Source organism: Carcharodon carcharias, chromosome 6 (genome assembly GCF_017639515.1).
Source record: "Carcharodon carcharias isolate sCarCar2 chromosome 6, sCarCar2.pri, whole genome shotgun sequence".
Lineage (NCBI taxonomy): Eukaryota > Metazoa > Chordata > Chondrichthyes > Lamniformes > Lamnidae > Carcharodon > Carcharodon carcharias.
The window spans coordinates 149,195,636-149,221,006 of NC_054472.1; the positions used below are offsets into that span (position 1 = coordinate 149,195,636).

The 25,371-nt window shown below is 41.8% G+C and overlaps 1 protein-coding gene across 2 annotated transcripts in view; it reads right to left on the reverse strand.

Annotated features, from left to right (window-relative positions):
• Window positions 1-25,371, reverse strand: part of ptpn23a (protein tyrosine phosphatase, non-receptor type 23, a) — a 139,772-nt gene that overhangs the window by 53,570 nt on the left and 60,831 nt on the right. For both annotated transcript variants that reach the window (XM_041189709.1, XM_041189708.1), the window contains exons 12-19: window positions 18,255-18,334; window positions 17,727-17,841; window positions 14,535-14,600; window positions 12,148-12,293; window positions 11,464-11,760; window positions 7,712-7,866; window positions 7,043-7,194; window positions 1,135-1,314 (exon numbers count right to left, since the gene is read on the reverse strand). In XM_041189709.1, the coding sequence (XP_041045643.1) occupies window positions 1,135-1,314; window positions 7,043-7,194; window positions 7,712-7,866; window positions 11,464-11,760; window positions 12,148-12,293; window positions 14,535-14,600; window positions 17,727-17,841; window positions 18,255-18,334 (1,191 nt within the window). The remainder of the gene's footprint in view (window positions 1-1,134; window positions 1,315-7,042; window positions 7,195-7,711; window positions 7,867-11,463; window positions 11,761-12,147; window positions 12,294-14,534; window positions 14,601-17,726; window positions 17,842-18,254; window positions 18,335-25,371) is intronic.

The following is a 25,371-nucleotide window of genomic DNA, read 5'->3' on the forward strand; positions in this document are numbered from 1 at the left end:
AAGTATTTAGGGTAGTAAAGGGTATATAAAAGCTAGACCTGAAATACTACTTCAAATTAAACAGACAGTAGAGCAAAAGATCAAAGTAGACACATGTAAATTTAGTTCTGATGTCTGGAAGCTCTTCCTTATACAGGGGTTGATTAAAGGAACAACCAAATAGCATAATGGAGACAAAATTTCAAATTTTGTAAGAAACTGCAATGGAAGGATTGCATTGTTTGATAAAATATGAAGCGTATTATTTCAAGAACAGAAAGGATATCAAAAGATTGTTTGGGCTCTCAAAGCTTCTCTCTTTAATTAACAGTATTAACTTAACTGACTGAATTTTAAACATACACAGTTTGGTGGCTTCTATCTGCAGATAACTCCAAGCACTTCTCATTTTGTCCTGGGACTAGTGTCTTTCTGGATAAAAAAGCTAAAATTACTCAAATGATCACTCATCTGCATTTACTCTGTGAAAGCGATTCTTCAAAGCTTAATGACATCTGTGGCTCAGTTGCTGGTACTCTCACCTCTGATTCAGAAGGCTGTGGGATCAAGTCCCACTTCAGAGACTTGAGTATATAATCCAGCCTGACACTTCAGCGCAACATTGGAGTAGTGCTATACTGTCAGAAATGCCCTTTATCAAATGAGGTTTTAAACTAAGGCCCTTAAGGAGGTGTACATAAAAGGCCTTACAGTATTATTTGAAGAGAAAAGGAGTTCTCCCCAGATATATTATCTGGTTATTGTTTAACTTACTTGTGCAAAATTGGCCGCCCTGCACCTACACCAAAAACCAGCTGCCCTGCGCCTACAACAAAAAAATGGGCAACGCGTGCCTACACCAAAGCTGGCCGCTGTGTGCTGACACCAAAACATGGCTGTAAAGCACTTTAGGATGTGCTCAGGTCACAAAAAGCTGAAGAAAGTATTTCTACTTTAATTCGTTCTTTTCCAGGAACTTAAAAAATTGTGGGGTTTCTTAGTTGGATGGCTTTAAAAACATATGGTGGGCATGACGTAACCTCTTCTTCCTAATTAGCCTAGCCTAACTATGCTTTTCAAATCACCATGATGTCACTGCAATTATGGGCCTTCACTCTTCAAATCAGTTTCTCAATTAAAAATAAAAGAACTTACTTTTCCATTATTAGTTGTCTTTGGTCTTCCTGAGATTTACAGATGTCTTTCATTTTATCTAACAGCCTTGTCACTTTGTTTTCTAGATCTGCATAGAACTCTTTTCCTTCCTGAGACTTCTTCATCAGGTCTTCATAAGCTTCATAAGATGCTACTAGCATTTGGATGGTAATGTTCCACCTACAGGGAAAGATAAAAGTGTCACTTTTGGGATAGAAGGAAAGCGCCATTTCCCCTAATGGCACAGAATCTTAAGTGGCATCATCCAAATGTACAAAGTTCAGGAAACTGATTTTTTAAAAAAATTAATTCATGGGATGTGGGCGCCGCTAGCCAGGCCAACATTTTTATTGCCCATTCCTAACTGCCCTTGAGGAGGTGGTGGTGAGCTGCTTTCTTGAACCACTCCAGGACTTGCAGGAGTTCCTCAGGATAGTGGCCTAGGCTCAAACATCTTCAGTTACTTCATCAATGACATTCGCTGATGATTGTACAACACTCAGCATCATTCGGAACTCCTCAAATACTGAAGCAGTCCATGTCTAAATGCAGCAAGACCTGGACAATATCCAGACTTGGGCTGATAAGTGGCAAGTAACATTCACGCCACACAAGTGCCATGTGGTGTGGGTACACCCAGCGTGCTGTTAGGGAGGGAATTCCAGCAACAGTGAAGGGAGAGTGATATATTTCCAAGCCAGGATAGTGAGTGGCTTGGAGTGGGAACTTCCAGCTGGTGGTGCTACCATGTGTCTGTTTCCCTTGTTCTTCTAGATGGTAGTGGTCGTGGGTTTGGAAGGTGCTGCCTAAGGAGCCTTCATGAGCTCCTGCTGTGCATCTTGTAGATGGTACACACTGCATGCCACTGTGCATTGGTGGTGGAGGGAGTGAATGTTTGTAGATAGGGTGTCAATCAAGCGGACTGCTTTGTCCTGGATGGTGTCAGGCTTGAGTGTTGTTGGAGCTACACTCATCCAACCAAGTGGAGAGCATTCTATCACACTCCTGACCTGTGCCTTGTAGAAGGTGGACAAGCTTTGGGAAGTCAGGTGGTGAGTTACTCATCACACGATTCCAAGCCTCTGGCCTGCTCTTGTAGCCACAGTATTTATATGGCTAGTCCAGTTCAGTTTCTGGTCAATAGTAACCCCCAGGAAGTTGATAGTAGGGGATTCAGTGATGGTAATGCCATTGAATATCAAGGGGCGATGGTTAGATTCTCTCTTGTTGGAGATGGTCATTGCCTGGCACTTGTGTGGCGTGAATGTTACTTGCCACTTCTCAGCCCAAGCCTGGATATTATTCAGGCCTTGCTGCATTTGGACACGGGCTGCTTCAGTATCTGAGGAGTTCCAAATGATGCTGAGCATTATGCAATCATCAGTGAATGTCACTGATGAAGTAGCTGAAGATGGTTCAGCCTAGGACACTACCCTGAAGAACTCCTGCAGTGATACCTTGGAACTGAGATAATCGATCTCCAATGACCAGAACCATCTTCCTTTGTGCTAGGTATGACTCCGACCAGCGGAGAGCTTTCCCCGATTCCCATTGGCTCCAGTTTTGCTAGGCCTTTCTGATGCCAAACTCAATCAAATGCTGTCTTGATGTCAAGGACAGTCACTCTCACCTCACCCTGGGAGTTCAGCTCTTTCGTCCATGTTTGAACCAAAGCAGTAATGAGGTCAGGAGCTGAGTGAACCTGCTGGAACCCAAACTGAGCGTCAGTGAGGTCATTGCTGAGCAAGTGCCTCCTGATAGCACTGTCAATGACCTCTTCCATCACTTTACTGGTGATCGAGAGTAGTATGATGGGGCGGTAGTTGGCCGGGTTCGATTTGTCCTGTTTTGTGCACACAGGACATACCTGGGCAATTTTCCACATTGCCGGGTAGATGCCACTGTTGTAGCTACACTGAAACAGCTTGGCTAGGGGTGTGCCAAGTTCTGGAGCACAGGTCTTCAGTACTATTACCAGAATATCGTCAGGGTCCATAGCCTTTGCAGTATCCAGTGCCTTCAGCCGTTTCTTGATATCACATGGAGTGAATCGAATTGGCTGAAGAACGAAACTGAACAACGGATAAAAACAGGAAATGCCTGGAAATACTCAAGTCAGGCTTCATTTGTGGAGAAACAGAAAGGTAAAATTTCAGGTTGTCAACCTTTCAATGGTTCTGCCTGACTGGCTGAGTATTCCCAGCATTATGTTTTTATTTCAGATTACTAGCATCCACAGTATCTTGTTTTGTAAGGATAACAGAGCACAACTTCAGGCTCAGTGCCAAAAGTTTTGGCCAAACTTCCAATTTGGGGGTTTAGTTGCACAGGGGCTACAGTAGCAAAGTGGTTACATTACTAGATCAGTAATCTAGAGGCCTGGCCTATTAATCCAGAGACACAAATGCAAATTGCCCAATGGTGGCCAGGGAATTTAAATTGAATTAATTAAATAAACCTTGAATAAAAAGTTAGTTTTCAGTAATGGGGACCGTGAAACCATCAGATTGGCATAAAAGCCCATCTGGCTCAATAATATCATTCAGGGAAGGAAATCTGCAATCTTTACATGGTCTGACTGAGTGACTGCAGAACCAAAGCAACATGGTTGACTCTTAACTGCCCTAGGAAATGGCTGAGAAAGCCATTCGCTCCAGCGTCTCGAGGGCAATTAGGGATATGCAATAAATGCTGACCTTGATAGCAATGTCCACACCCTGTATGTCAATAAACAAAAACTCCGCAAATTACTAATGCTCAGCAAATACAATGAATCAACCCAGCAGTTACTCAACTAATATCGGGCTTCATTCTTCCACATTTGCCCTGTCTTTAAGGGAATGGTATACTGACTATTTTGAAATGTTAATTTTGGCTGTGTCCACACATATGCGTGATACATTTCATACGGTTATCATTCTCCACTGAAATCAGTATTGAATAAAAACTTTTCAGCAAGGAACATTCAATAATATTTCTCAGAAGTACCACTCTCAGCCTTTGCAATAACAAAAAAGGGCCTGGCCTTACCTATCCACTACATATGAAGAATTATTTAATGAAGTAATAAAGTAATTTTGTTTCTATGAAGCTATAAATATGATACGTTCTCCATTTCTTTCACTTTACCTTTTATCAGGTTGGGCCTATACCCATTGGAGTTTAGAAAAATGAGAGGTGATTTTATTGGAATCCTGAGGGGATTTGACAGGGTAAATGCTGAAAGGATGTTTCTCCTGCTGGCGGAATTTAGAACTAGGGTACACAGCTTAAAAATGAGGGATCTCCTATTTAAGACTGAGGTAAGAAGATTTTTTTCTCTTGAGGGTCTTTAGTCTGTAGAACTCTCTGCCCCAGAGAGCAGTGGGAGCTGGGTCATTGAATATGTTCATTGCCAAGTTAGACAAGAGAGTCAAGGTTGTAGGGGTAGACAGGAAAGTAGAGTTGCAATCACAATCAGGTCATCCATGATCTTATCAAATGGTGGAACAATCTCAAGGGGCTGAATGGCCAACTCCTGGTCCTAATTTATACGTTCGTACCAATGTATGTTAACACAATAAATTCCTCAATTTTCTGCCAATGCCCCTTTATTATGGTTCACTTCTGTGGTACTGCCCAATCATAGTTCCATTCCTATCTGTCCCAATGGATTGAGTACACCTCCTCCCCTGCAGACCATTAAGGTGCAACAAGCTCAACAGCTCTTCCTTTTCTTTCCTTTCCATTATAAATTCGCCATTTATATCTACTCTGGATCAGTGGAATCGCTCCCTTCAGTGGTCTGCCTGCCTGACTCCAGAAGTCGACTCCCACTGCCCTACTCATGCTAATAGGGTATTGGGACACGAACAGTGTAACAATGAAAGTCTCTTGTGAATTAAACCTGATTTTCAAGTTTTAACGACAAGAGCATCCTTTAATCTCTCTGAAGGTAGAGCATAGTTTGATTTGGTTCATAAATTGATTTATTTCACAGAAACACATAGCTCACTGAGTATGTGAAGGCCATTTGCCAATCGATCAATCAGTTCAATTCCCATTCATATAAATTATAAAAATAAAGAACATGTAAAAACTAGCTCTGTTGGGTTCTTTGCTTTATGTAAGAGCAAGAACTCTCCCTGATAAAGTTAGGGGCTCCGCACTTGCAAACAACTGTTAACTTATCTGGGCAGTGGACAAATTAAGGTGAGAGTTTCAATGATGCCGAGTGTTAGATCAGGGCATAGGCAGCTGAATTAGATCAAATCTGAAGGCTCCTGAGCTGAAACATTAATTTTGTTTCTCTCTCCACAGATGCGGTCTGACTTGAGTATTTCCAGCACTTCATTATTTTAGATTCTTTGGCATACTGACTTTAAAATCCTGTTCTATTGTCAGTTTTCTCCACTGATACTTAGCACTTCAATTTGCCCAGTCCTACATATCGGTATCCAGCCTCTACTAGTCTAGCTAGCGCCCTCCCTCCTAACACAGATTCACCAACAGCAAAGCCTTCAGCAACCACGTGCGGGAAGTTCTGAACTTCTTTCCTGAGCTCGACCATTTCTCTCCTCAGCTTGAAATGTCTCCTTAAAGCCCATCTCTGACCTCTGTCATGAAGAGGTATTAATGTGTATAATGTTATTGGAAATTATTTTTAAATTGGACTTATAGTCTGGTCTGTGTTTGTGTGTGGCTTAATTGGATTAAAGACAGCTAGTCTGGGTGCTTTGATGTATAGTAATTTGAGATGTTAATTAGATAAACGGAAGGCTAGAAAGGTAAAGAGTACATTTGCATTTGCTGAATAAACTATTCAAAAGAAGGGAGTAAAATCTTGCACCTTGCTAGGAGACATCAAAGAAGGGAGTAAAATCTTGCACCTAACTAGGAGACATCAAAGAAAGGAGTAACATCTTGCACCCAGCTAGGAGACACCAAGCAATGTGTTTGTTACTCATAAGATTGGTGCTACGAAAGGGGTTTTATTGTTAGAAAAGGTGGAGTTCAAAGACCTAGTGATACAATGAGAATTTACATTCAAAGGGAAGGCTAGGTATAAGCAGAAAGGAGTTTTGTACGTGCAGGTCAGAGGCATCTAAGATTTAACTCGCCTGTAAGCCAAATTGCAAGGGACCTCGTATTGAAGTTGGAAGGTTAAATGTGCTTTGCCTGGTGTCTGTTTAAAGTCTATGGGTCATTATTGCCTTGGTGAAGATTTATGTGGGAGTGACTAATTTGAAGATTTGCTTAAAAGTTATTCTGGTAGTCATTTGTAGGCATGTATATGGGTTTATTTTCTTGTTAAATTAATAAATGTTTAATTTAGTTTATATGAAAAACCTCTTGAGGCTTGGGTGGTTTCATTTCTGAATTCAGAGCTGCATCTCAAACATACCAATTGAAAATATAGGTTATGATAGTTGTTCAAGTTTTCCTCTGGGATTTCAATAACTCAGCCTTTACCAACTGCTGTGTCATAACACCTCAATCTTGCACTGCGTCCCCCAGGCCCCATAATTTGCTGCTCAATGTCCTCTGATGTTCTGTAAAGCGCTGAGAGAAATTTCTTTCATGAAAGATGCTAAGTGAATGCATTTATTAGCTTTCATATCCTATATGAAATAAACAGTTCATGGGCTCAGCCGTTTGTAGACAAGTTACAAAAGTTATTTTTGAAATTGTATTACTGTTTTCCTGGTAACTACACAGACTAAACTTCAGTTGGTAATTTACAATCTCTTTGGTTTCTCTTAATTGGTAACTTTGTTTTCACTGATAAGCTCTCCAACTGTCAGCTGTAGTTCATAATCATTGCACCAACTGAGAATTACACATGGGACTTTCCTGACTTGTGGCATATTTTGCAAAAAAAATGTTTCAGTAAACATCAAACACATCTCTCCCTTGATCAACTACTCACTTATGTTCTGCTTCAGCGAGAGCTTTCCTAACTGCAGCATACTTGACATTAGCATCTGTCAAGGCCTTCAAGATGTTTTCCTGGGCAGCAAGGTTTTGATCAATGTACACTTTTAGTTGATCGTATTTCTTCAGCTGTTCTTCAAAAAGTTTCTGCAATTACATACAATTTTCATTAAAAAATTATAAGTTATACTGACATCATGATTATTATTTATTTGTCTTTCCTGATAACCAAAAGTAAATTATCTTCCAGCCGCAAATCAACTACCCTAAAATCAGTCTTCATACAACTGAAGATTTCAATTAAGCAGCAATCAGCTCTCTTAGGCAAGTCTTTGCTGAACTCGGAGCAAGGGCCAAGAGACTAAATGTGGAAAAGCATATAAACACAATTACAACAATAAGAAACACATGGTTAAACCTGTGGTAATGTTGTTAATATGTAGACTAAGCAGCCACTGTATTGTACAGCAAAACACAATTACAGTCCGTCTGGCTGGTCCTAGTTTTGGATCTGACATAAGCAGTTTGGTCAAAGGTTAGAGTGTAAGCTGCAGGATCCAGTTAGCACCAGCTGGACTTGTGAAGGCTGTTTACAACATTGTTTTTGAACTGTCTTAAACTTCTTTATTCATTACACATCAGTGTGGTGTAGTTGCTTATCAACCTTCATTTCTGAATGGTCTGTTGTCACTAGCGTTGTAGTGATGTCATCCTTCTGAATGGTATCTCTAAGCTGCTGTATGAGTGAGGAGCGCTGGTCTCTCATTTCCTCAACCTTCAACAGAATCCGCTTCATATTCTGGAGAATGCCTTTTTCCTCTGTAAAACACGGGGCCAAAAGCACTGTGCATTACTGTATAATTAAGATGAGGATGCTGAAAACTATGCAAAGCCAGTGGTCAACTGCCAGCACTGCCAACTAACTAACTAACTAACTAACATGTGGCAAAAATTTAACGCAGGATTGAGAACAGTGCAAGACACGCCAAAGGAATTCATAAAAACAGAAGATTGGAAACCTCTGATCTAGAATAGCTTTATTGCTCACTGCTGAGCACTGCAGATGATATAAGTAAAGAAGTGGAGAGAGATGAGGGCAAATAGTGTCTACAGGAAATACAGTTGTCACAGATTTGCACTGGGGTGTTGATCTGGGCTGCATTAGAGTGCTTAAGCTGGAGTTTGGTGAGTGAGGAAGTTCAGTGAGGAGGAAAGAGCTTCCAGTAGCTGGCTCTTATTTTGCAACAGGGGAAGAAGCTGATTGGAGGCCAGGAGTTAAAAAGCTGCACGAGAGGGGTGACTTTTGGAAACACCCAAGAGTGCCATCATCAAGCGGGACCAGGAGCCTGCGCGAGACAAGTGGAGGCCTTGGTAAGTAGGACCTGGTGGGTATTTCTACTGTTTAAACTTTAAAGTAAAAATTGGTCTTTAGTTCAGATTAAGTAGTGTTTAAAGCATAAATAGTAAAGTAAGGTCCCTATAGCATATATTTAATATTCTTCAAATGAGAGGAAGAAAAGCAAAGGGAGTAATTTAAGCGTAAGTCATTGCTGGGCAGCTCAGCCACATAAAATGCTTTTCCTGTATGACGTGGGAAGTCAAGGATACTTCTGGTGTCCAAGGCAACCACACATATCGGAAGTTTCTCCATCTGCAGCTACTCGAAATCTGCATTTTGGATCTGGAGCTGTGGCTGAATCACTGTGGGGCATCTGCAAGGCTGGGAACTTCAGGGATGCGTGTATAGTGAGGTGGTAACATAGCAGGTGAAGAGTGCACAGGCAGAAAGGGAATGGGTGACTGCTAGTCAGAGCAAAAGCACTAGTGCAGGGAGATAGTGCAGGAGTCTCCTGGGTCCATTTCCCTGTCTAACAGATATCCCGTGCTGGATACTGCTGGGAGAGATGGTTTCACAGGGGAAAGCACAAGGCTCTTCTGAAGATGAGTCATACAGACTCTAAACGTCGACTCTGTTTCTCTCTCCACAGATGCTGTCAGACCTGCTGAGCTTTTTCAGCATTTTCTGTTTTGATTTCAGATTTCTAGCATCCACAGCATTTTGCTTTTATCTCAGTCTAATATTTCCAAGTTTGCTGATGACACAAAACTAGGTGGGAATGTGAATGGTGAGGAGGGTGTAAAGAGGCTTGTAGGTGATTTAGACAAGTTGAATGTGTTTTTTTTTTTATTAATGCATGGGATGTGGGCTTCGCTGGCTGGGCCAGCATTTATTGCCCAACTCTAATTGCCCTTGGGGAAATGATGATGAGCGCCTTCTTGAACTGCTGCAGTCCACATGGTGTAGGTAAACCCACAGTGTTGTTAGGAATGGAGTTCCAGGATTCTGACCCAGCGACAGTGAAGGAATGGCAGTATAGTTACAAGTCAGGATGGTGAGTGACTTGGAGGGGAATTTCCAGGTAGTGGTGTTCCCATCTATCTGCTGCCCTTGTCCTTCTAGGTTAGTGGTTGTGGGTTTGGAAGATGCTGTCTAAGGAGCCTTGGTGAATTCCTGCAGTGCATCTTGTAGATGGTACACACTGCTGCTACTGTGCGTCAGTGGTAGAGGGAGTGAATGTTTGTGGATGTGGTGCCAATCAAGCACACTGCTTTGTCCTGGACGGTGTCAAACTTCTTCAGTGTTGTAGGAGCTGCACTCATTCAGGCAAGTGAGGAGTATTCCATCACACTGCTGGCTTGTGCCTTGTAGATGGAAGACAGGATTTAGGGATTCAGGGGGTGAGTTACTCATTGCACGATTCCTAGCCTCTGATCTGCTCTGCTAGTCCAGTTCAGTTGCTGGTCAATGTTGATAGTGGGTGATTCAGTGATGGTAATGCCATTGAACTTCAAGGGGCGATGGTTGGATTCTCTCTTGCTGGAGATGGTCATTGCCTGACACTTGTGTGGTGGGAACATTACTTGCCACTTGTAAGCCCAAGCCTGGATATTGTCCAGGTCTTGCTGCATTTGGACATGGATTGCTTCATTATCTGAGGAGTCGCGAATGGTGCTGAATATTGTGCAATCATCAGTGAACATCCCCACTTCTGACCTTAGGATGGAAGGAAGGTCATCGATGAAGCAGCTGAAGATGGTTGGGCCGAGGAATGAGTGGGCAAATTCCTGGTAGATGCAGTATAATGTGGATAAGTCTGAAGTTACCCACTTTGGTGGGAAAAACAGAATGGCAGAGTATTATTTAAGTGGTGATAGATTGGGAAATGTTAATGTACAAAGGGACCTTGGTGTTGTTGCACAACAGTCACTGAAAGCAAGCATGCAGGTGCAGCAAGCAATTAGGAAAGCAAATGGTATGTTAGCCTTCATTGCAAAAGGATTTGAGTAAAGGAGCAAGGTTGTCTCACTGAAGCTATACAGGGCCTTGGTGAGACCACACCAGGAGTACTGTGTGCTGTTTTTGTCTCCTTACCTAAAAGGATATACTTGCCATAGAGGGAGTGCAGCGAAGGTTCACCAGGCTGATTCTTGGGATGGCAGGATTGTCATAAATGGAGAGATTGGGTCGCCGAGGCCTGTATTCACGTGACTTTAGAAGAATGAGAAGGGATCTCATTGAAATATATAAAATTTTGATAGGGCTGGACAGACAGGATGCTGGGATGATACTCCCCCTGGCTGAATGGGTGTAGGACAAGAGGTCACAGTCTCAGGATACAGGGTAGGCCATTTAGGACTGAGATGAGGAGAAATTTCTTCACTCATAGGGTGGAGAACCTGTGGAATTCTCTACCACAGAAGGCTGTGCAGACCAAGTTACTGAATATATTTAGGAAGGAAATAGATAGATTCCTAGATACTAAAGGTGTCAAGGGGTATGGGGAAAGCGTGGGAATATGGCGTGGAGATAGAAGATCAGCCATGATCATATTGAATGGCAGAGTAGGCTCAAGGAACCAAATGGCCTGCTCCTATTTTCTATGTTTCTTTTGAGATTAGGTTGATAGGGAAGCATGGAGTAAATAGGAAAGTGCGTATTCAAATTGTCTGGAAGCTACTTTACCTAAAGGTAAGCAAAGCTGGGTGAAATGTGTAGAATATCCCAATATATATATCTTTCCCAGGGTTGAGAAGGGGGTTAGGGCATGTGACATAGAAGGGATTCTGTGTCCCTTGATACAGGAAGCAGACAAGATCAAACATGTCTATGAAGTCCTGCAGTTAACTAGTCGACTAACACCCCAGTGAAAATGAGCACATAATATAATGACTCTATGAACTATAAGGTGAAGGGCAATAATAAACTATAAGGTGAAGGGCAATAATAAACTATAAGGTGAAGGGCAAGTAAAACAATAACTCAGCAGGGTGACAGTGACTTCAAGGCACAGAATTGGCAAGAAAATATTTTACACAAAATATATACCCAAATAGATAGAAAATACACATCAATACCATCAGAGACAGTGGGAGTTGGCAAAGCAGCACGAAGATCTTCCAAGGGTCCACTTAGCAGCCGTAAGTTACTGATGTGCAAATTCATTGCTTTGTGCAGCTCAGTATTGGTAAAGCTGGCTTTCTCATGTACTTCCATGTACTTAGACCATTCCTTGCTGAGTTCAGACGCTCCACTTGGTGCTGTCCTTTTTCCAGTGGCCTCTTGAAATTTCTGCTCTGTTAATTCATCCTGGTCTATAAGATCTTTAAACTCTCTCAGTGATGCTTCAACATCAGTGTATACTCCAGACAGAACTGAGGGGAATCAACCAGTTAATACAATGTCATTTTTTCCATCAAGATGCACAGCACATTGAACTGCAGAGACCAGATAGTGTCCCTGGTAAAATTAACAATTTGGCTGAGTTGGCCATTCTCAGCTAGACAAAGTTGTCCAATAGAAATCGCTGACTAGCTATATATATGGCCGCAGTGACACTGTTTTAGTCACATGCACTCATTTTTTCAATAAAACTACACCATATATGCATATACACAAAATAGGTTACACCACAGAGTATTATATCACAGAAAATGTAAAATAAATCATGTGAATTTTGAGAAAATAGAAATTTCAACATCACTGAGATCCACTTAACAGAGCATATCAGTGGAAGGGTTTACATTTGCATAGGAACATACCTTGCATAGACTGAACCAAATTTTTCACAGTATCTGGGCGGACACTCAGTGCTGCACACTTTTCCATTAGGACTGGCGGGATATGATTATACATGTCTAAGTTATCTATCGATTCTGGGTCAATCCTCAAAGAATCCATGAACTGCCTGTTATAAAAGGAAATAAAACAAATCAGATTTCAGATCAGTCAAAATTCTCTTCTGCCCATTAGACAATCTACTCAATTCATAATATTAAGATACGTACTATCAAAATATGTATGGAAGTGTTTGATAAGTGCAGTGAAATACAACGTAAGTAGACTGCAAACTCTTTACACAATGATTCATTTTAAGTAAAGGAATTCACTTGGCTCCAAAAGGGATGAGTTAAAAGCATTTTGTAATTTTTTAAAAATAAACTGCGAAACTGTAAGGCAGCAACATCATCACTGCCTTAGACATTGATTCATCAAGGCCCATCAAGCCTGCATTGGCTCTTTTGAAGAGCAATCCTGTTAGTCCCACTCCTCTACTCTTTCCCTATATTCCTACAATTTTTTTCTCCTTCAAGTACTTATCCAATCACTTTACTTCCAATTGAAAAGTGATGGGAAATGCCTTTAAAATCACAAGATGGATCGGACAAAACCCTACTGATCTCTTTCTTCCAGAATACTAACTTGGACATTTTACCACTGCAACTTTAACATCCTTCTGAATCAGCAGGCAGGGACACAGTTTAACATCTCATCTGTAAAAAGGCACCACAATGCACTTCACTGTTAGCCTAGATACCAGGACATGCCAAAAACTTGGTGTGGGGTTCTTTGCAAGTTATCTGTTCAACATCTGCTCAATGCCTTTCCAGAACTTCGAATGCAATTTATTAATTCGTAGGGTATGAATGTTGATAGCAAGGCCAGCATTTATTGCCCATCCCCAATTGCCTTTGAGAAGGCAGTGGTGAGCTGCATTTGTGGATACAGCTGAGAGGCTTGTTAGGCCATCTCAGACAGCAGTTAAATGCTAATCACATTGCCGTGGGTTTGTAGTTACACACAAGCCAGAATGGATAAGAACAGCAGATTTCCTTCCCTAAAAAACATTAGTGAAACAGATGCTAGATTTTTATTCCAGTTTATTTAATTGAATTTAAATTCCCTAGCTACCATGCTGGGATTTGAATATCCCTGGATCATTAGTCTATGTTTCTGGATTACTAGCCCTGTAACGTAACCATTATGCTACCATACCCAATGCAAGCTTAGGGCAGGATTTTTTCAGTTGACAGGGTTTTCCGCCCTACCACCTGAATAGTTGGTGGGAATACATCCCCAATGAAAGAAGCAGCCCCACAGTCATTTAATACCCTGAGAGTATGTCACTTGGGCATAAGTCCCGCCTCAGAGAGCAGCCAGCTAATCTGATTAGGCAGTGGCTCTGTAGTCCTAGAAGCACCAGTGACCAGGACTGGACTACAAGAGGTCCCCAGTTCTAAATCCAGGACTAAGTCAGTGTAAGGGCTCTCCAGCAAAGAGGGGAGTTGGGGTTGGGTGGATGGGGTGGTGGTGGAAGGGGCAAGCAGCAGGGGGTTGGTGTCGCAGGATTTGGGTGTCTTGACGGAGAGCCAAGGCTGTGGGGACACCAAGGTGCTTGATGTGGAAAAGGGCCCTTGAGTAAATGACCACTTTCCAACTGAGGCCCAGCCAGGCTGGCTTCCCCCGCTTCCCCTGAACTCCTCCCATCAGCCTCAAAATTGAGCCCAGGCAGGTAGCGGCCTTTTAAGGCCCCAACTGGGGCGAGTGAAAGCAGGCCACCCAAGGCCATGCCCATCCCACGTAAAATTGCAGACAAGCCAGGGGCAAGTGCGAGAGCAGCAGGAAAATCCCTCACTGTAAACCGGCAGGTAGGGCACTGCAAAAAATTTGCCTTAGTGTTTGAAGGCTCACAGGTACCAATTCTGTACCTTGTCACAATAAAGAAAATCACACTATGCTGTGGCTCCAATTTGTCTCCCTCACCTTTAGTTGCTCCCACTTCCCCCCCTTCTCTTTAGTGTTCCAAAATTCCTCAATAGGCCAAAGGACAATGCCCATGTTTCTCTGCACTTGAAGCTAATGAACAAGGCCATTTTTGAACATTATTTATCAGTGAAAAACACAAACATTCTCCTGATTCCCAATGAAAATTTCATCCCTCCCCTTTCAGTGCATTCAGTGATGCATTTTCCGATGAGAAAGTGCTGGCATTTTACCAGCGTTTAGCTTTAAAAACAGTTATAACTATACTGCATTTAGTGACATATTACAACTTCCCAAAACCCTTGGCACATTGAGTTATGTTTTGAACTATACCAGCAATTATGCAAGTAAACACAATAGTTATCCATTTTGTCACAATACTTACTCTAATACTTCATTTTTACCATCTATTTTAGCCATCACTTCTCGTAACAATTTTGCCTTTTCTTCACTAGAAAAAATGAAAAAAAATGAAGAAAGTGATTCATGACACAGGATGCAGCTTCAAAGATATAATGTTTGAAATATTAAATGGGCAACACCTTATTTTGAAACAGCGACCCCGAGTTCTAGATTCTCCCACAAAAGGAAATATCCTTTCCACATTCACCCTGTCAAGTCCCCTTAGGATCTTGTATGTTTCAATCAAGTTGCCCCTTACTCTTCTAAACACCAGTGGACACAAGCCTAACCTGTCCAACCTTTCCTCATAAAATAACCCCCCACCGTCCCCACTCCTTTCCAGGTATTAATCTAGTAAATCTTCACTGAACTGCTTCTAATGCATTTAAACCTTTCCTTAAATAAGGAGACCAATACTGTACATAGTATTCCAGATGTGGTCTCACCAGTGCCTTGTATAACTGAAGCATAACCTCCCTACTCTTGTATTCAATTCCCCTCACAATAAACAATAACATTCTATTAGTTTTGCTAATTACTTGTTGCACCTGCATATTAACCTTTTGTGATTCATGCACTAGATCCCTCTGCATCTCAGACCTCTGAAATCTCTCACCGTTTACATTCAAATATACTTGTTCACAAAATTTCGGTTATACAATGATTTTAATTTGTAATTTAAAGAGAATAGGACATAAAGAATTTTTTTGGCACAATTTCAAGTCAAGTAACAGAATAAAGAGCAGACTACATTGAAAACTTGAATTAATAAAAAGTAAACCACTGCAGAGCACTGCAGGTTAATCAGTATTGTGAAAGAGGACATAGAAAGAAAGGTTAACACCTCAGAGACCATTGCCAGACAAAACCTGAAACTCTGACTTGTCCTTTTCATGCCTAAATATACAAATGCTGATAAAAATGTTTTGATCGTTCTTTATCATTCCATGAGGTAGAGGTTTATGTAGGGTGTCAGCCTCTCTTTGTTCTCCAATTACAAGTTAACTGAATCTTGAATATATTTATATAAAATTTGTCATCAATTCCCTGGCAACTTATTCAACAGTTCTCACTACATAAAATAGTTTTGCCAGGTTCCCCATCTATCTCAGATTCAATCTTCAACCCCTAGTATTTGATCCCTGTGTATCAACTTTGTCAACTTCCTTCAACCTGCAAGCCTATGATTTCCACCACCTAGAAGGAGCAGGGAAGTGGCTGCATGAGAACGCTATCCCACCCAGAAGACAGGAAAGAAAATATATATCTACATCAGCCTGGCTACTCTATAAAATTATTTTGTTTAATTAGACAAGGGCTTTTCCCTGACTAACCATGACTCATCCCAGAGGAACTTCTAACATTCAGAAACCAGCAGGGACCTAGTTATCTTTAAAGAGGCACAAATGCCCCTGTGACTGCAGAAAATCAAATTCCAAAGAAATGTATCAACACCCTTTTTGTTTTCTAAGGCAGGGCTGGCCAACAGAGGCAGCATGTCTGTAAGGACAAAGGGACCCTGACTCCTCTATTAAACACTAAGATTCTAGACCTGTGAAAATAGATCGTTCGTCCAACACCCAGGAGAACAAGTGGTAGGTCACATGGCTTCCTTCACCTGCTAGAGCCTGTAATATTGCCATGTGGAACTGAACCCTGGCAGTCTACCATTTTATCATCCAACAGGTAGCAGCAGGAAGACCTCTGTTCAGATAAATTGCCTGGCCCTCATCTACACGGTGAACTACTAGATCATTGGAACTTCTGTATCTGTACCTTCAAGACTAATTCACCTCTACATGCCTTCTTCCATCGTGGAAGTCCTCGCTTCTGGAAAGACGGATCACCCTGCAAAAGTCAGCCTCCCATTGGACTTTTCATTCTGAGCTCTGGACTCACAGATGGGGAGAAGGCGGGAGAATGGGGATGAGAAACTTATCAGCCATGATTGAATGGCGGAGCAGACTTGATGGGCCGAATGGCCTAATTTCTGCTCCTATGTCCTATGGTCTCACATGAAACTCTAGCTTTTATTTTTATCATGGTCTTGCCTTATGTCCCTTCCTTCTCCTTAGCCCTCTTTTATTGTATGAGTGCAAAAAGGGGCATGCGTTGTGAAACCCCTTCCCACATTTTGTATGTGTATGTGTGTGTGTGTGTGTGTGTGTGTGTGTGTATAAATTTTACCTTATCTTGAGTTTGAAGTGGATTATTAATAGACGGTTGGATCACTCCAAACTGAAGGGCTGGAGAAAACACACCACCGCTTAAAGGGGGAAATCAGGAATCAAAAACACTTTTTTTAAAATCAGCGCTGGTTAAATTAATTCCCCCCTCCTATCCATAACAACACAATCACCTCCAAGTCACATACCGTCCTGCGTTGGACATATACTGTTATTCCCTCACTGGCACTGGGTCAAAATCAAGGAATTCTCTAACAGCATGAAGGGAGCACCTTCACTGTATGGTCTTCAGCACTTCAAAGCGGTGGCTTGCCACCACCTTCTCATGAGCAACTGGGGATAGATAATAAACCGCTGCCTTGCCAGCAGCACTTGAACAAAACAAGTATTAAAAACTTCAATTTGGTCATCTCAAAGTTTTCTCTTCTCGAAAAAGAACAAGATCAAATTTGAGTATTGCTGAAAAAAAAAAGACATGTCTAAGCTTTACGTCTTGCCACTCAAGTGGCAAGTGAGTGAGGACACTCAAGAATACCAATATAAGGGAGAAAACAACAGCTTATATTGTATGTGAAGAGGGAGGGTCAAGCTGCCTGGTTTAAATTTCAAACAAAGCTTGGCAGTTAACTGTCAGTCATCATCAGTGGCGCATTCTCCTTGGCAACGCCACTTGCCAACCATTCAGCACTCTCTTCACACACAATATAAGTTCTTGTTTCCCTCTCATTTTGGTATTCTTGAGTATCCTGATGAGTACAATACACAAGTTCTGTACAACCAAAAGATCAAATTCTTAGAACTTCCATTGTGACTTACCTACTGCATTTGCAAAGAAGTGCCTGTAACTAGCAAAATGGCCCTTTTTTTTTGAAAACAAGCAAAGAAATCCCTTGTAGTGGTGCACTAACATTTAAATAGAACTCATTTCAACGATTCTGTGTTTAATTTTCAGCAGCATAGCTCTAAGAAACTGCAACCCTCAGGCTCACCTGTACAGGGATGAGGCCTCATGAGCTTCCATAGGTACCAATTTTGCAAAAATGTCAGGACCAGTCACATTTGGATCAGTTGGGTTGACAGGAAGGGCTTTTACCAGAGATGCTCCTATTAAAATAGGTTAACACAAGAGTTAAAATGTCTGCACTTCCTTTCTGAAATAAAATTGTACTTAATGAACTTGAACATGCACAAAAATGCTCTACATTTTATTGTACTTCTTTTAAAATAAGCAGCCTAGTTGAAGGGCCAAAACTCAGTGCTGGATGCCGTAAAGTTGTATTGAGCAGGGGAGATGAGATTAGGAAATAGTGGATGGCAGGAAAAAGACTGAATGATAGAAGGGTTCCAGGGTTTTGAATTCTGCAAAGAATGAGTTAGGTTATGAGTCAGTATTAGTTGTAGGGTACGTCTTGCATAGAGACTAACTATAAAGAATACAGTATTAGATTATCGAAAAACTGTTCAAAAAATATTTTATTTGAATGCTAGTCAATGGAGCATAATCTTAGAAAACCTGCCTTTTACAGATGAAAGCGAATCTAGGGGCGGTACAGCTTCATGGTAGATGAAGTCATTGTCCTTCTTAGCAGCATTATACCTAAATGTAAGAAAGAAGGTCAGGACTGTAGAATAATCATAACTCTTTTTTATTATGTTCTCTCTTCTTTTTTCTCAACCAAACTCTAAAATTTGAGAAAGTTGCTCATAGTAATCTCCAAAAGGACTTTTATACTTTTAATCTGGAACTGAACTATTGCCACCAGGAAATCTTCCACTGGCACAATAGCTAAACTCTGACATCACTTACAGGGCTTCTCATTGTGGTCCTGTCTGAACTGTTTCAGCTGATCTAAACTGAAACACAAAGTGGGTGAAATGATGCATCAGTTGTACAGAACACCTTGGTTGGATGCCATCTAAAGTACAGCTTTTAGTTTTCAGCACCACAGATAAATATTTATTGGCCTTGGAGGGGGTGTAATGCAGATTCACAAGAGTGGTGTCAAGGCTTAAAGAGTTAAAGTGTAAGCATAGGTTGCATTAGGCTTGTACTTGCTTCAAGCAAGTTAAGGACTGATCTAATAGGACTAATTATGTGACGACACTAGAACACTTGTCCCAGCATGAATGAGGTGAAGATTGTCCCAGTGGTACAGCTCCCACTTCCCCAATACTGGTGCCAGCTCCCATGAATCAAAACCTATTTCTCCCACACCATCTTTAAGACGTATTTAATTCTCTAAATTGATTTACCCTATGTCAATTTGCTTATGGCTCAGGTAACAATCCAGAGATTATTACCTTTGAGGTTCTGCTTTTAAAATTTAGCCCCTGGCTCCTAATACGCCTTCAGTAGAACCTCTTCCCTAGTTCTACCCATGTCGTTGGTACCTACATGGATCACGACCACTGGGTCCTCCGCTTCCTCTCCAGCCCAGAAGAGATGTCCCAAACCCTGGCACCAGGCAGCCAACACAGCCGTCTGGACTCCTACTCTGGGCTGCGGTGAACTATGTCTATCCCCCTGACTATACTGTTCCCTACTACCACTACACTCCTATTAACTCCCCTCACTTGAATGGCTTCCTGTACCATGGTTAGTTGCTCATCTAGTCTGCAGCCACCGCTTTCATCCAGACAGGCTGCAAGAATCTCAAACCTACTGGACAATTGCAAAGGCTGAGGCTCCTCCACTTCTACCTTCTGGGTCCTCATGCCTGCCTCACTTGCTCTCACACCCTCCTGTCCTTGTCCAAATCAGGAGACCCTAGCCTAAATCAGGAGACCCTAGCCTAAGGTATGTGACTGTCTCTTGGTACAAAGTGTCTAGGTAATGTTCCTCTTCCCTGATGTAACGCAGTGCCTGCAGCTCAGCCTCCAGCTCAATGACTCTCAACCGAAGCTCCTCAAACCGCAGATACTTAAGGCAGAAATTTTGCCTGGGTCACACCATCATCCAGAAACTCCCACATTCTGCAGTTTCAGCACATCACTTGCCCTGTCATCTTTGTGTGCTAGTTAATTTTTCTTAATTTATTAGTAAACATTGCTACTCCCAATAACCTTTACTACCGCTAGTAAACCTTACTACAACTAATAAAACCTTACAATTATTAATTACACGATTTGAAAATAAATGAGCAAAATATTCACCAACCGATTACTTATTCATTTTCCTGTGATGTCACACTTTGAGTTCTCTCAGAACACAACCAGAACACCCTGGAGCCACAGACTGGACTGGGTTAGATAATTCTTCTAGGTGTTGCCAACTGCTTCTGGGTTCTCTTTTTGCCTGTTTTTCTAGGTGCTGCTGACTGCCTCCAGTCCTCTTTTTGCCCAGTATTGTGGGCTTTAGATATTGCTGAACATTTCTCATATCTTGGCAGCTGCCTTTCTCAAAAGGTAACCATCGAAGAGGAGATTCAGTATAGAATCAGCTGTGCCAGCACAGCCTTCCAAAATTTGCGCAAACAAGTACTCGAAATAAATTCCCATAACAGGACAAAGGCTTTAGGTCTACAGCACTGTTATCGCCACCAACCTTCTATGTGGCAGCGAGACTTGGGTCACCTACCAAAGACACCTCTAGTGTTGGGGAATTTCCACCAGAGGTATCTCCACAGGATACTTAAAATCAAATGGGAATACAGGTGAACAAACCCCAGCATCCTCACCGAAGTCAATTCCTCTACCTCCGCAACCACAATCATGTGAAATCAGCTCCATGGAACTGGACCACACATGCCAACTAATCGGCTTTCACAGCAGGTCCTCTTGTCACAACTTGTATGGCACCCAATTTCAAGGAAGACAGGCAAAACATTTTAAGGGCACTTTGAAGGTCTCACTGAAAAGAGGACAAACTGACATGGGTACATGGGAGGAACTTACCACAAACTGTACCACGTGGCAGCGCCTCATCCAGCAAACCACAACATAGTTGGAAACTGACCGCATAAACTCTGCTGCAGCAAAGCAACAAAAGCTGAAGGAGAGAACTCTAACTTGAGAATCCCATCTGCCTCAAGGCAACTCTTGCCCTCTCTGCCCAAAGACCTATGGCATCAGGATTGACCTGACTCACCCAAGATCACAGAAATCATGAAGCCTGGTAGACATCACCCTCGTTTCGAGGGACTGATGACAGCGACGTGATGGTATTGGAGTAGATATATTCAAAGGAGCTTTCAGCAGTTATTTCCAACCTGGAGTAATGCAAGGACTTTGATTTAAACTATCAGTGGCCACTTGTGGCGAGACATAGACTCAAACCCCCTGCCTACTGAGATCGCAATCTTGATATGATGCTATGGGCAGCCAGCCTGCAGATGCAAGGCTCTTCCTCATTAGGGGCAGGAGTGAGTAGTAGGGAACAGGATAAGACGACTCCACTGGGCTGTTGCAGCATGCCCTCCATAGTCAAATAAATGGTGGAGAGACAGACAGACTGTAACCTGGGATCAGGCTCCCTACACTGTTCCCGTGGATTCACGAGATGCATTGTTCAGGTAAGGGCTTACTGACAAGGGAAAAATACAGGTGTTGGGGAAGGGAATCTATGCCATTTATAGAGTACATACCTTCAAAGTATGCTAAACAGAAAGCAGTGTGTGATAGGGTGTGTTTCTGAGCTCCTAAATGTGATCTTCAGCCTTCCATCAGAAGGCACATGCTAAAAGGAGGGTGCATCAGGAGGGGCACACAAAACATAATCACATGTCATCCTAGGGCAGTTCTGCCCCCCTCCTAGAAACTTGTTACAAATTTACTGAATGTCTTAAAAGGAGACAGACTAGGGTTGTGTCAGCTATTGCGATATACAAGAAAGAATTAGGTTAAAAGTCATTCAAATAGATACACAAATTTTTAAAAAATAGGGAGGAGGGTTGGTAGCTGCAATGTGTTAGCACACTGCCCTTTCAGTTTTGCGACCTGGATTCCAGTACCAGCTGCTGAAGCCTGTAGGCACAGCACAAAAGCTGTCTCTTAAGTTGGCGCTAATTGATTTTAAATTAACAATTGCTTTCAGAAGCCATGTGAATGGCTGATACCCCAAATGAGAATGTCAGGCTAAAATGAAACAAAAACAGAAAATGCTGGAAAAACTCAGCAGGTCTGGCAGCATCTGCGGAGAGAGAAAAACAAAGTTAACGTTTCAAGTCCGTATAACCCTTCTTCAGGCTAAAATGAATACCAATCTGAGATTGGAGTTAAGGCACATTGTTGGGTCAGAACAGCAAGGCCTACAGTCTGTAATCAACCGTGGTATAACTGACCTGGGTGCTAGTTACTAAGAGAGTATCTTGTTACCACTTGGAGAGCATGAGGCAATTAACATAAATGAATTAAGGGGAAATTAAACACAAGTAAGAAAGGAATAGAACGATATGGTCATAGGGCAAGATGAAGGAGGGTCGGAAATAGCTCACATGGAGCATGAACACCAACATACACTTGGCGGGGCCTAATGGTTTGCTTCTGGGCCAAACTCTATGCAATTATGTAATTGCGGTGCTTAAAATGACAAAAATATTTGACATGGTGGATACAGCGAAACTGTTCCCTCTGGCAGAGAAGCTCTGAAAATTAAAAATTAGAGTTAGGTCATTCAGGAGTGGAATCACAAAGTACTCCGTATAAAGTCGTGGAAATTTCACCTCCAAAATTTTGCAGATGCTGCAGCAAGTGTAATTTTCAATACTAAAATCAATATTTTTATTAGGCAAGGATATGGGGTTGAGGTATGGATCAGCAATTATCAAATTGAATGGTAAAATAATTAAGAGGGGTTGAATGTCTACCCTTGTTCCTTTATAAGCTATGTTTGCAGAAGGAACACAATTGGCTTCCGTGTTTCTTGTTTATGGGAGAAAGGGGACAGCTTGAGGAGGACAAAGAGGAAGAAAAAGGAGGAACAGAAACAGGGGAGAAAAAAAAACTCATCCAGGGGTCCCAGATGATTAACGGTCTTCTAAAAAAACACAAAAAAAGCCAATTGGGCAAAATCATGAGAGTCATTTAAGGCACAGGAGGTGGTCATTTGACCCATCTAATTTATGCCAGCTCGCTGAGGAGCAATCCAGTTAATCCCATTCCTTCACGTGATCCCCTTAGCCCTGCAAGTAAATTGCCTTCAAATGCCCATCCAATTTTCTTTTGAAATCATTGATTGTTTCTGTTTCCGCCACCTTCGTGGACAGGGAGTTCCAAGTCATTACCATTTGCTGCGTTAAAACGTTCTTCCTCAAATTCCACCTGCATCTCTTGCCCAAAGCCTTAAATCTGTGTCCCCTAGTCTTTGTGTCATTAGTTAATGGGAACAATTTTCCCTTGTCTACCTTACCTAAGCTTGTCATAATCTTTCATACTTCTATCAAATCTCCCCTCAACATCAGGTCTGGCAGTGGACCCTTCTTCAAAGCTCTGAAGAGTTATACGGACTCAAAGCGTTAACTCTGTTTCTTTCTCCACAGTTGCTGCCAGGCCTGCTGAGTTTTTGCAGCAGTTTCTGCTTTTATTTTGGGTTTCCAGCATCCATGGTATTTTACTTTCACCTCCCCTCAATATCCTTTGCTCCAAGGACAACCACCCCAGTTTTTCCAACCTAATCTTGTAACTAAAATCCCCAATCCTTGGAACCATTCTGGTAAATCTCCTCTGCACCCTCTCAAGGGTCGTCGCATCCTTCCTAATGTATGGTGACCAGAAATGGATACAAAACTCTAGTTGGGGCCTAACCAGAGTTCACATAGGTTCAGCGTAACTTCCCTGAATTTGTACTCAATGTCTCAATTTACGAAGCCCAAGATTCCATCCTTTGCTTGCCATTCTCTTAATAGGTCCTGCCAACTTCAAAGATTAATGCACATGCACCCACAAGTCCAGCTGTTCCTGCGCACTCTTTAGAACTGTGCCAATAAAGTCTATACTGCCTTCCACTATGCCTTCAGAAAAAATGCATTCACCTCACACTTCTCTCTATTAAATTTCATCTGCCACTTGCCTGTCCATTCTGCAAGCCGATCTATGTTCTGTTGTAGGTGATTTGTATCATCCTCACTGTTTACCACTCCTCCAAGTTTGGTATCATCATCAGATTTCAAAATTTTACTCTGAATTCAAAGATCCAAGTCATTAATATCAATCAAAAATAGCAGACATGCCTGAGGACCACCACTGTCTATTCTGCTCCTGTTCAAAAAACAATCTACCATGACTCTGTTTTCTGTCCTTTAGCTAATTTTATAAATTTCATTGGACACTGATCCTCCTATTCCACAAACTTCAATTTTGTTAACCAGTCTTCGATGTGGTACATTGCCAAATGTTTTCTTAAAATTCAAAGAGACAATGTCCACCGCACTCCACTCGTCAACCTTTCTTTTTATTTCATCAAAAAATTTAATTAGATAGCTCAAGCACAATCTGCCTTTTACAAATCTGTGCTGGCTCTCCTTAATCAACTTAAACTTCTCCGAGTGCCTGTTGATTTTATCCCCCACACCCCCCTCTGATTGTTTCTAAAACCTTAACCCACTGCAGATATGAAACTGGCTCGCCTGTAGTTACTAGGACCATCTTTACAGCCTTTCCTGAAGATGGCACATTTGCCAAACTCCAATCCTCTGGCACCTCCCCCCATATCCTGGAAGATTATGGCAACCCCTTCTGCTTTCTCCACCCCCACTTCCTTTAGCAACCCGAGATGCAAGCTATCCAGACGAGGTGACTTACCTACACTTAAAGTATAGCCTACTTTTCCAGTACCTCCTCCCTCTCAGTTTTCAACCCATCCATTGCCTCTACTATCTCCGCTTCTACCAATATTTTATCAGATACCTCTTCCCTAGTAAACATTGGTGTAAAGTACTCATGAAGTATTTTAACCTTGCCCTGCGCCACTAAGCAGATATCACCCTCTTTGCCCCTAATAGGATCCATTCCCCCTCTCACTACCTGCTTACTATTTACATGCTGGTACTAGAGGCTGACAGGTACCAATGGAACTGCACATATAGTAGGAGGTTGGAGGGAATGCAACAGAAGTTTATAAAGAAAATCACTTTTGATCAAGATCCTTATTCATTAGTTTGAAGTGCAATCCAAGATAATAGATGAGTATGGTCTTTTGGCTCATTCATCCAGAAAGAACTTACAGCCACCCAGTCTGCTTCTTAAATCATTTCAACACCTCCACCACTATGCCCACTGGAGAACTCCCTGACAACAGTAATAGAACTGCAAGAATATCATGTTCCCAGATGAAATTAGAACGTTTTACATCAGATATTTATTACAAACTGGTACCTTCCTTTAGGACACTGAAGTAAATCCCTTCCTAAGTTAACAGAAAACACATTAAAATTTGACAAAAAGGTGCAGTAGTCCACATTCCCATACCCAGACCTTTGTCTGGTTGTACTACACTTGTTGGATGACATCTGCTGTTCCAATTATCTGAAGAATTATCTTGCCTACTTCAAGTAAAACGTCATCTTATAAGCAACAATGTAACACTTAACAACTACTATTTATAGCAACTTTAACGTAATAAAACATCCCAAAGTGCTTAATAGGGGCACTATAAAACAAAATATGACACCATGACAACTATGACAAAAGATGATATTA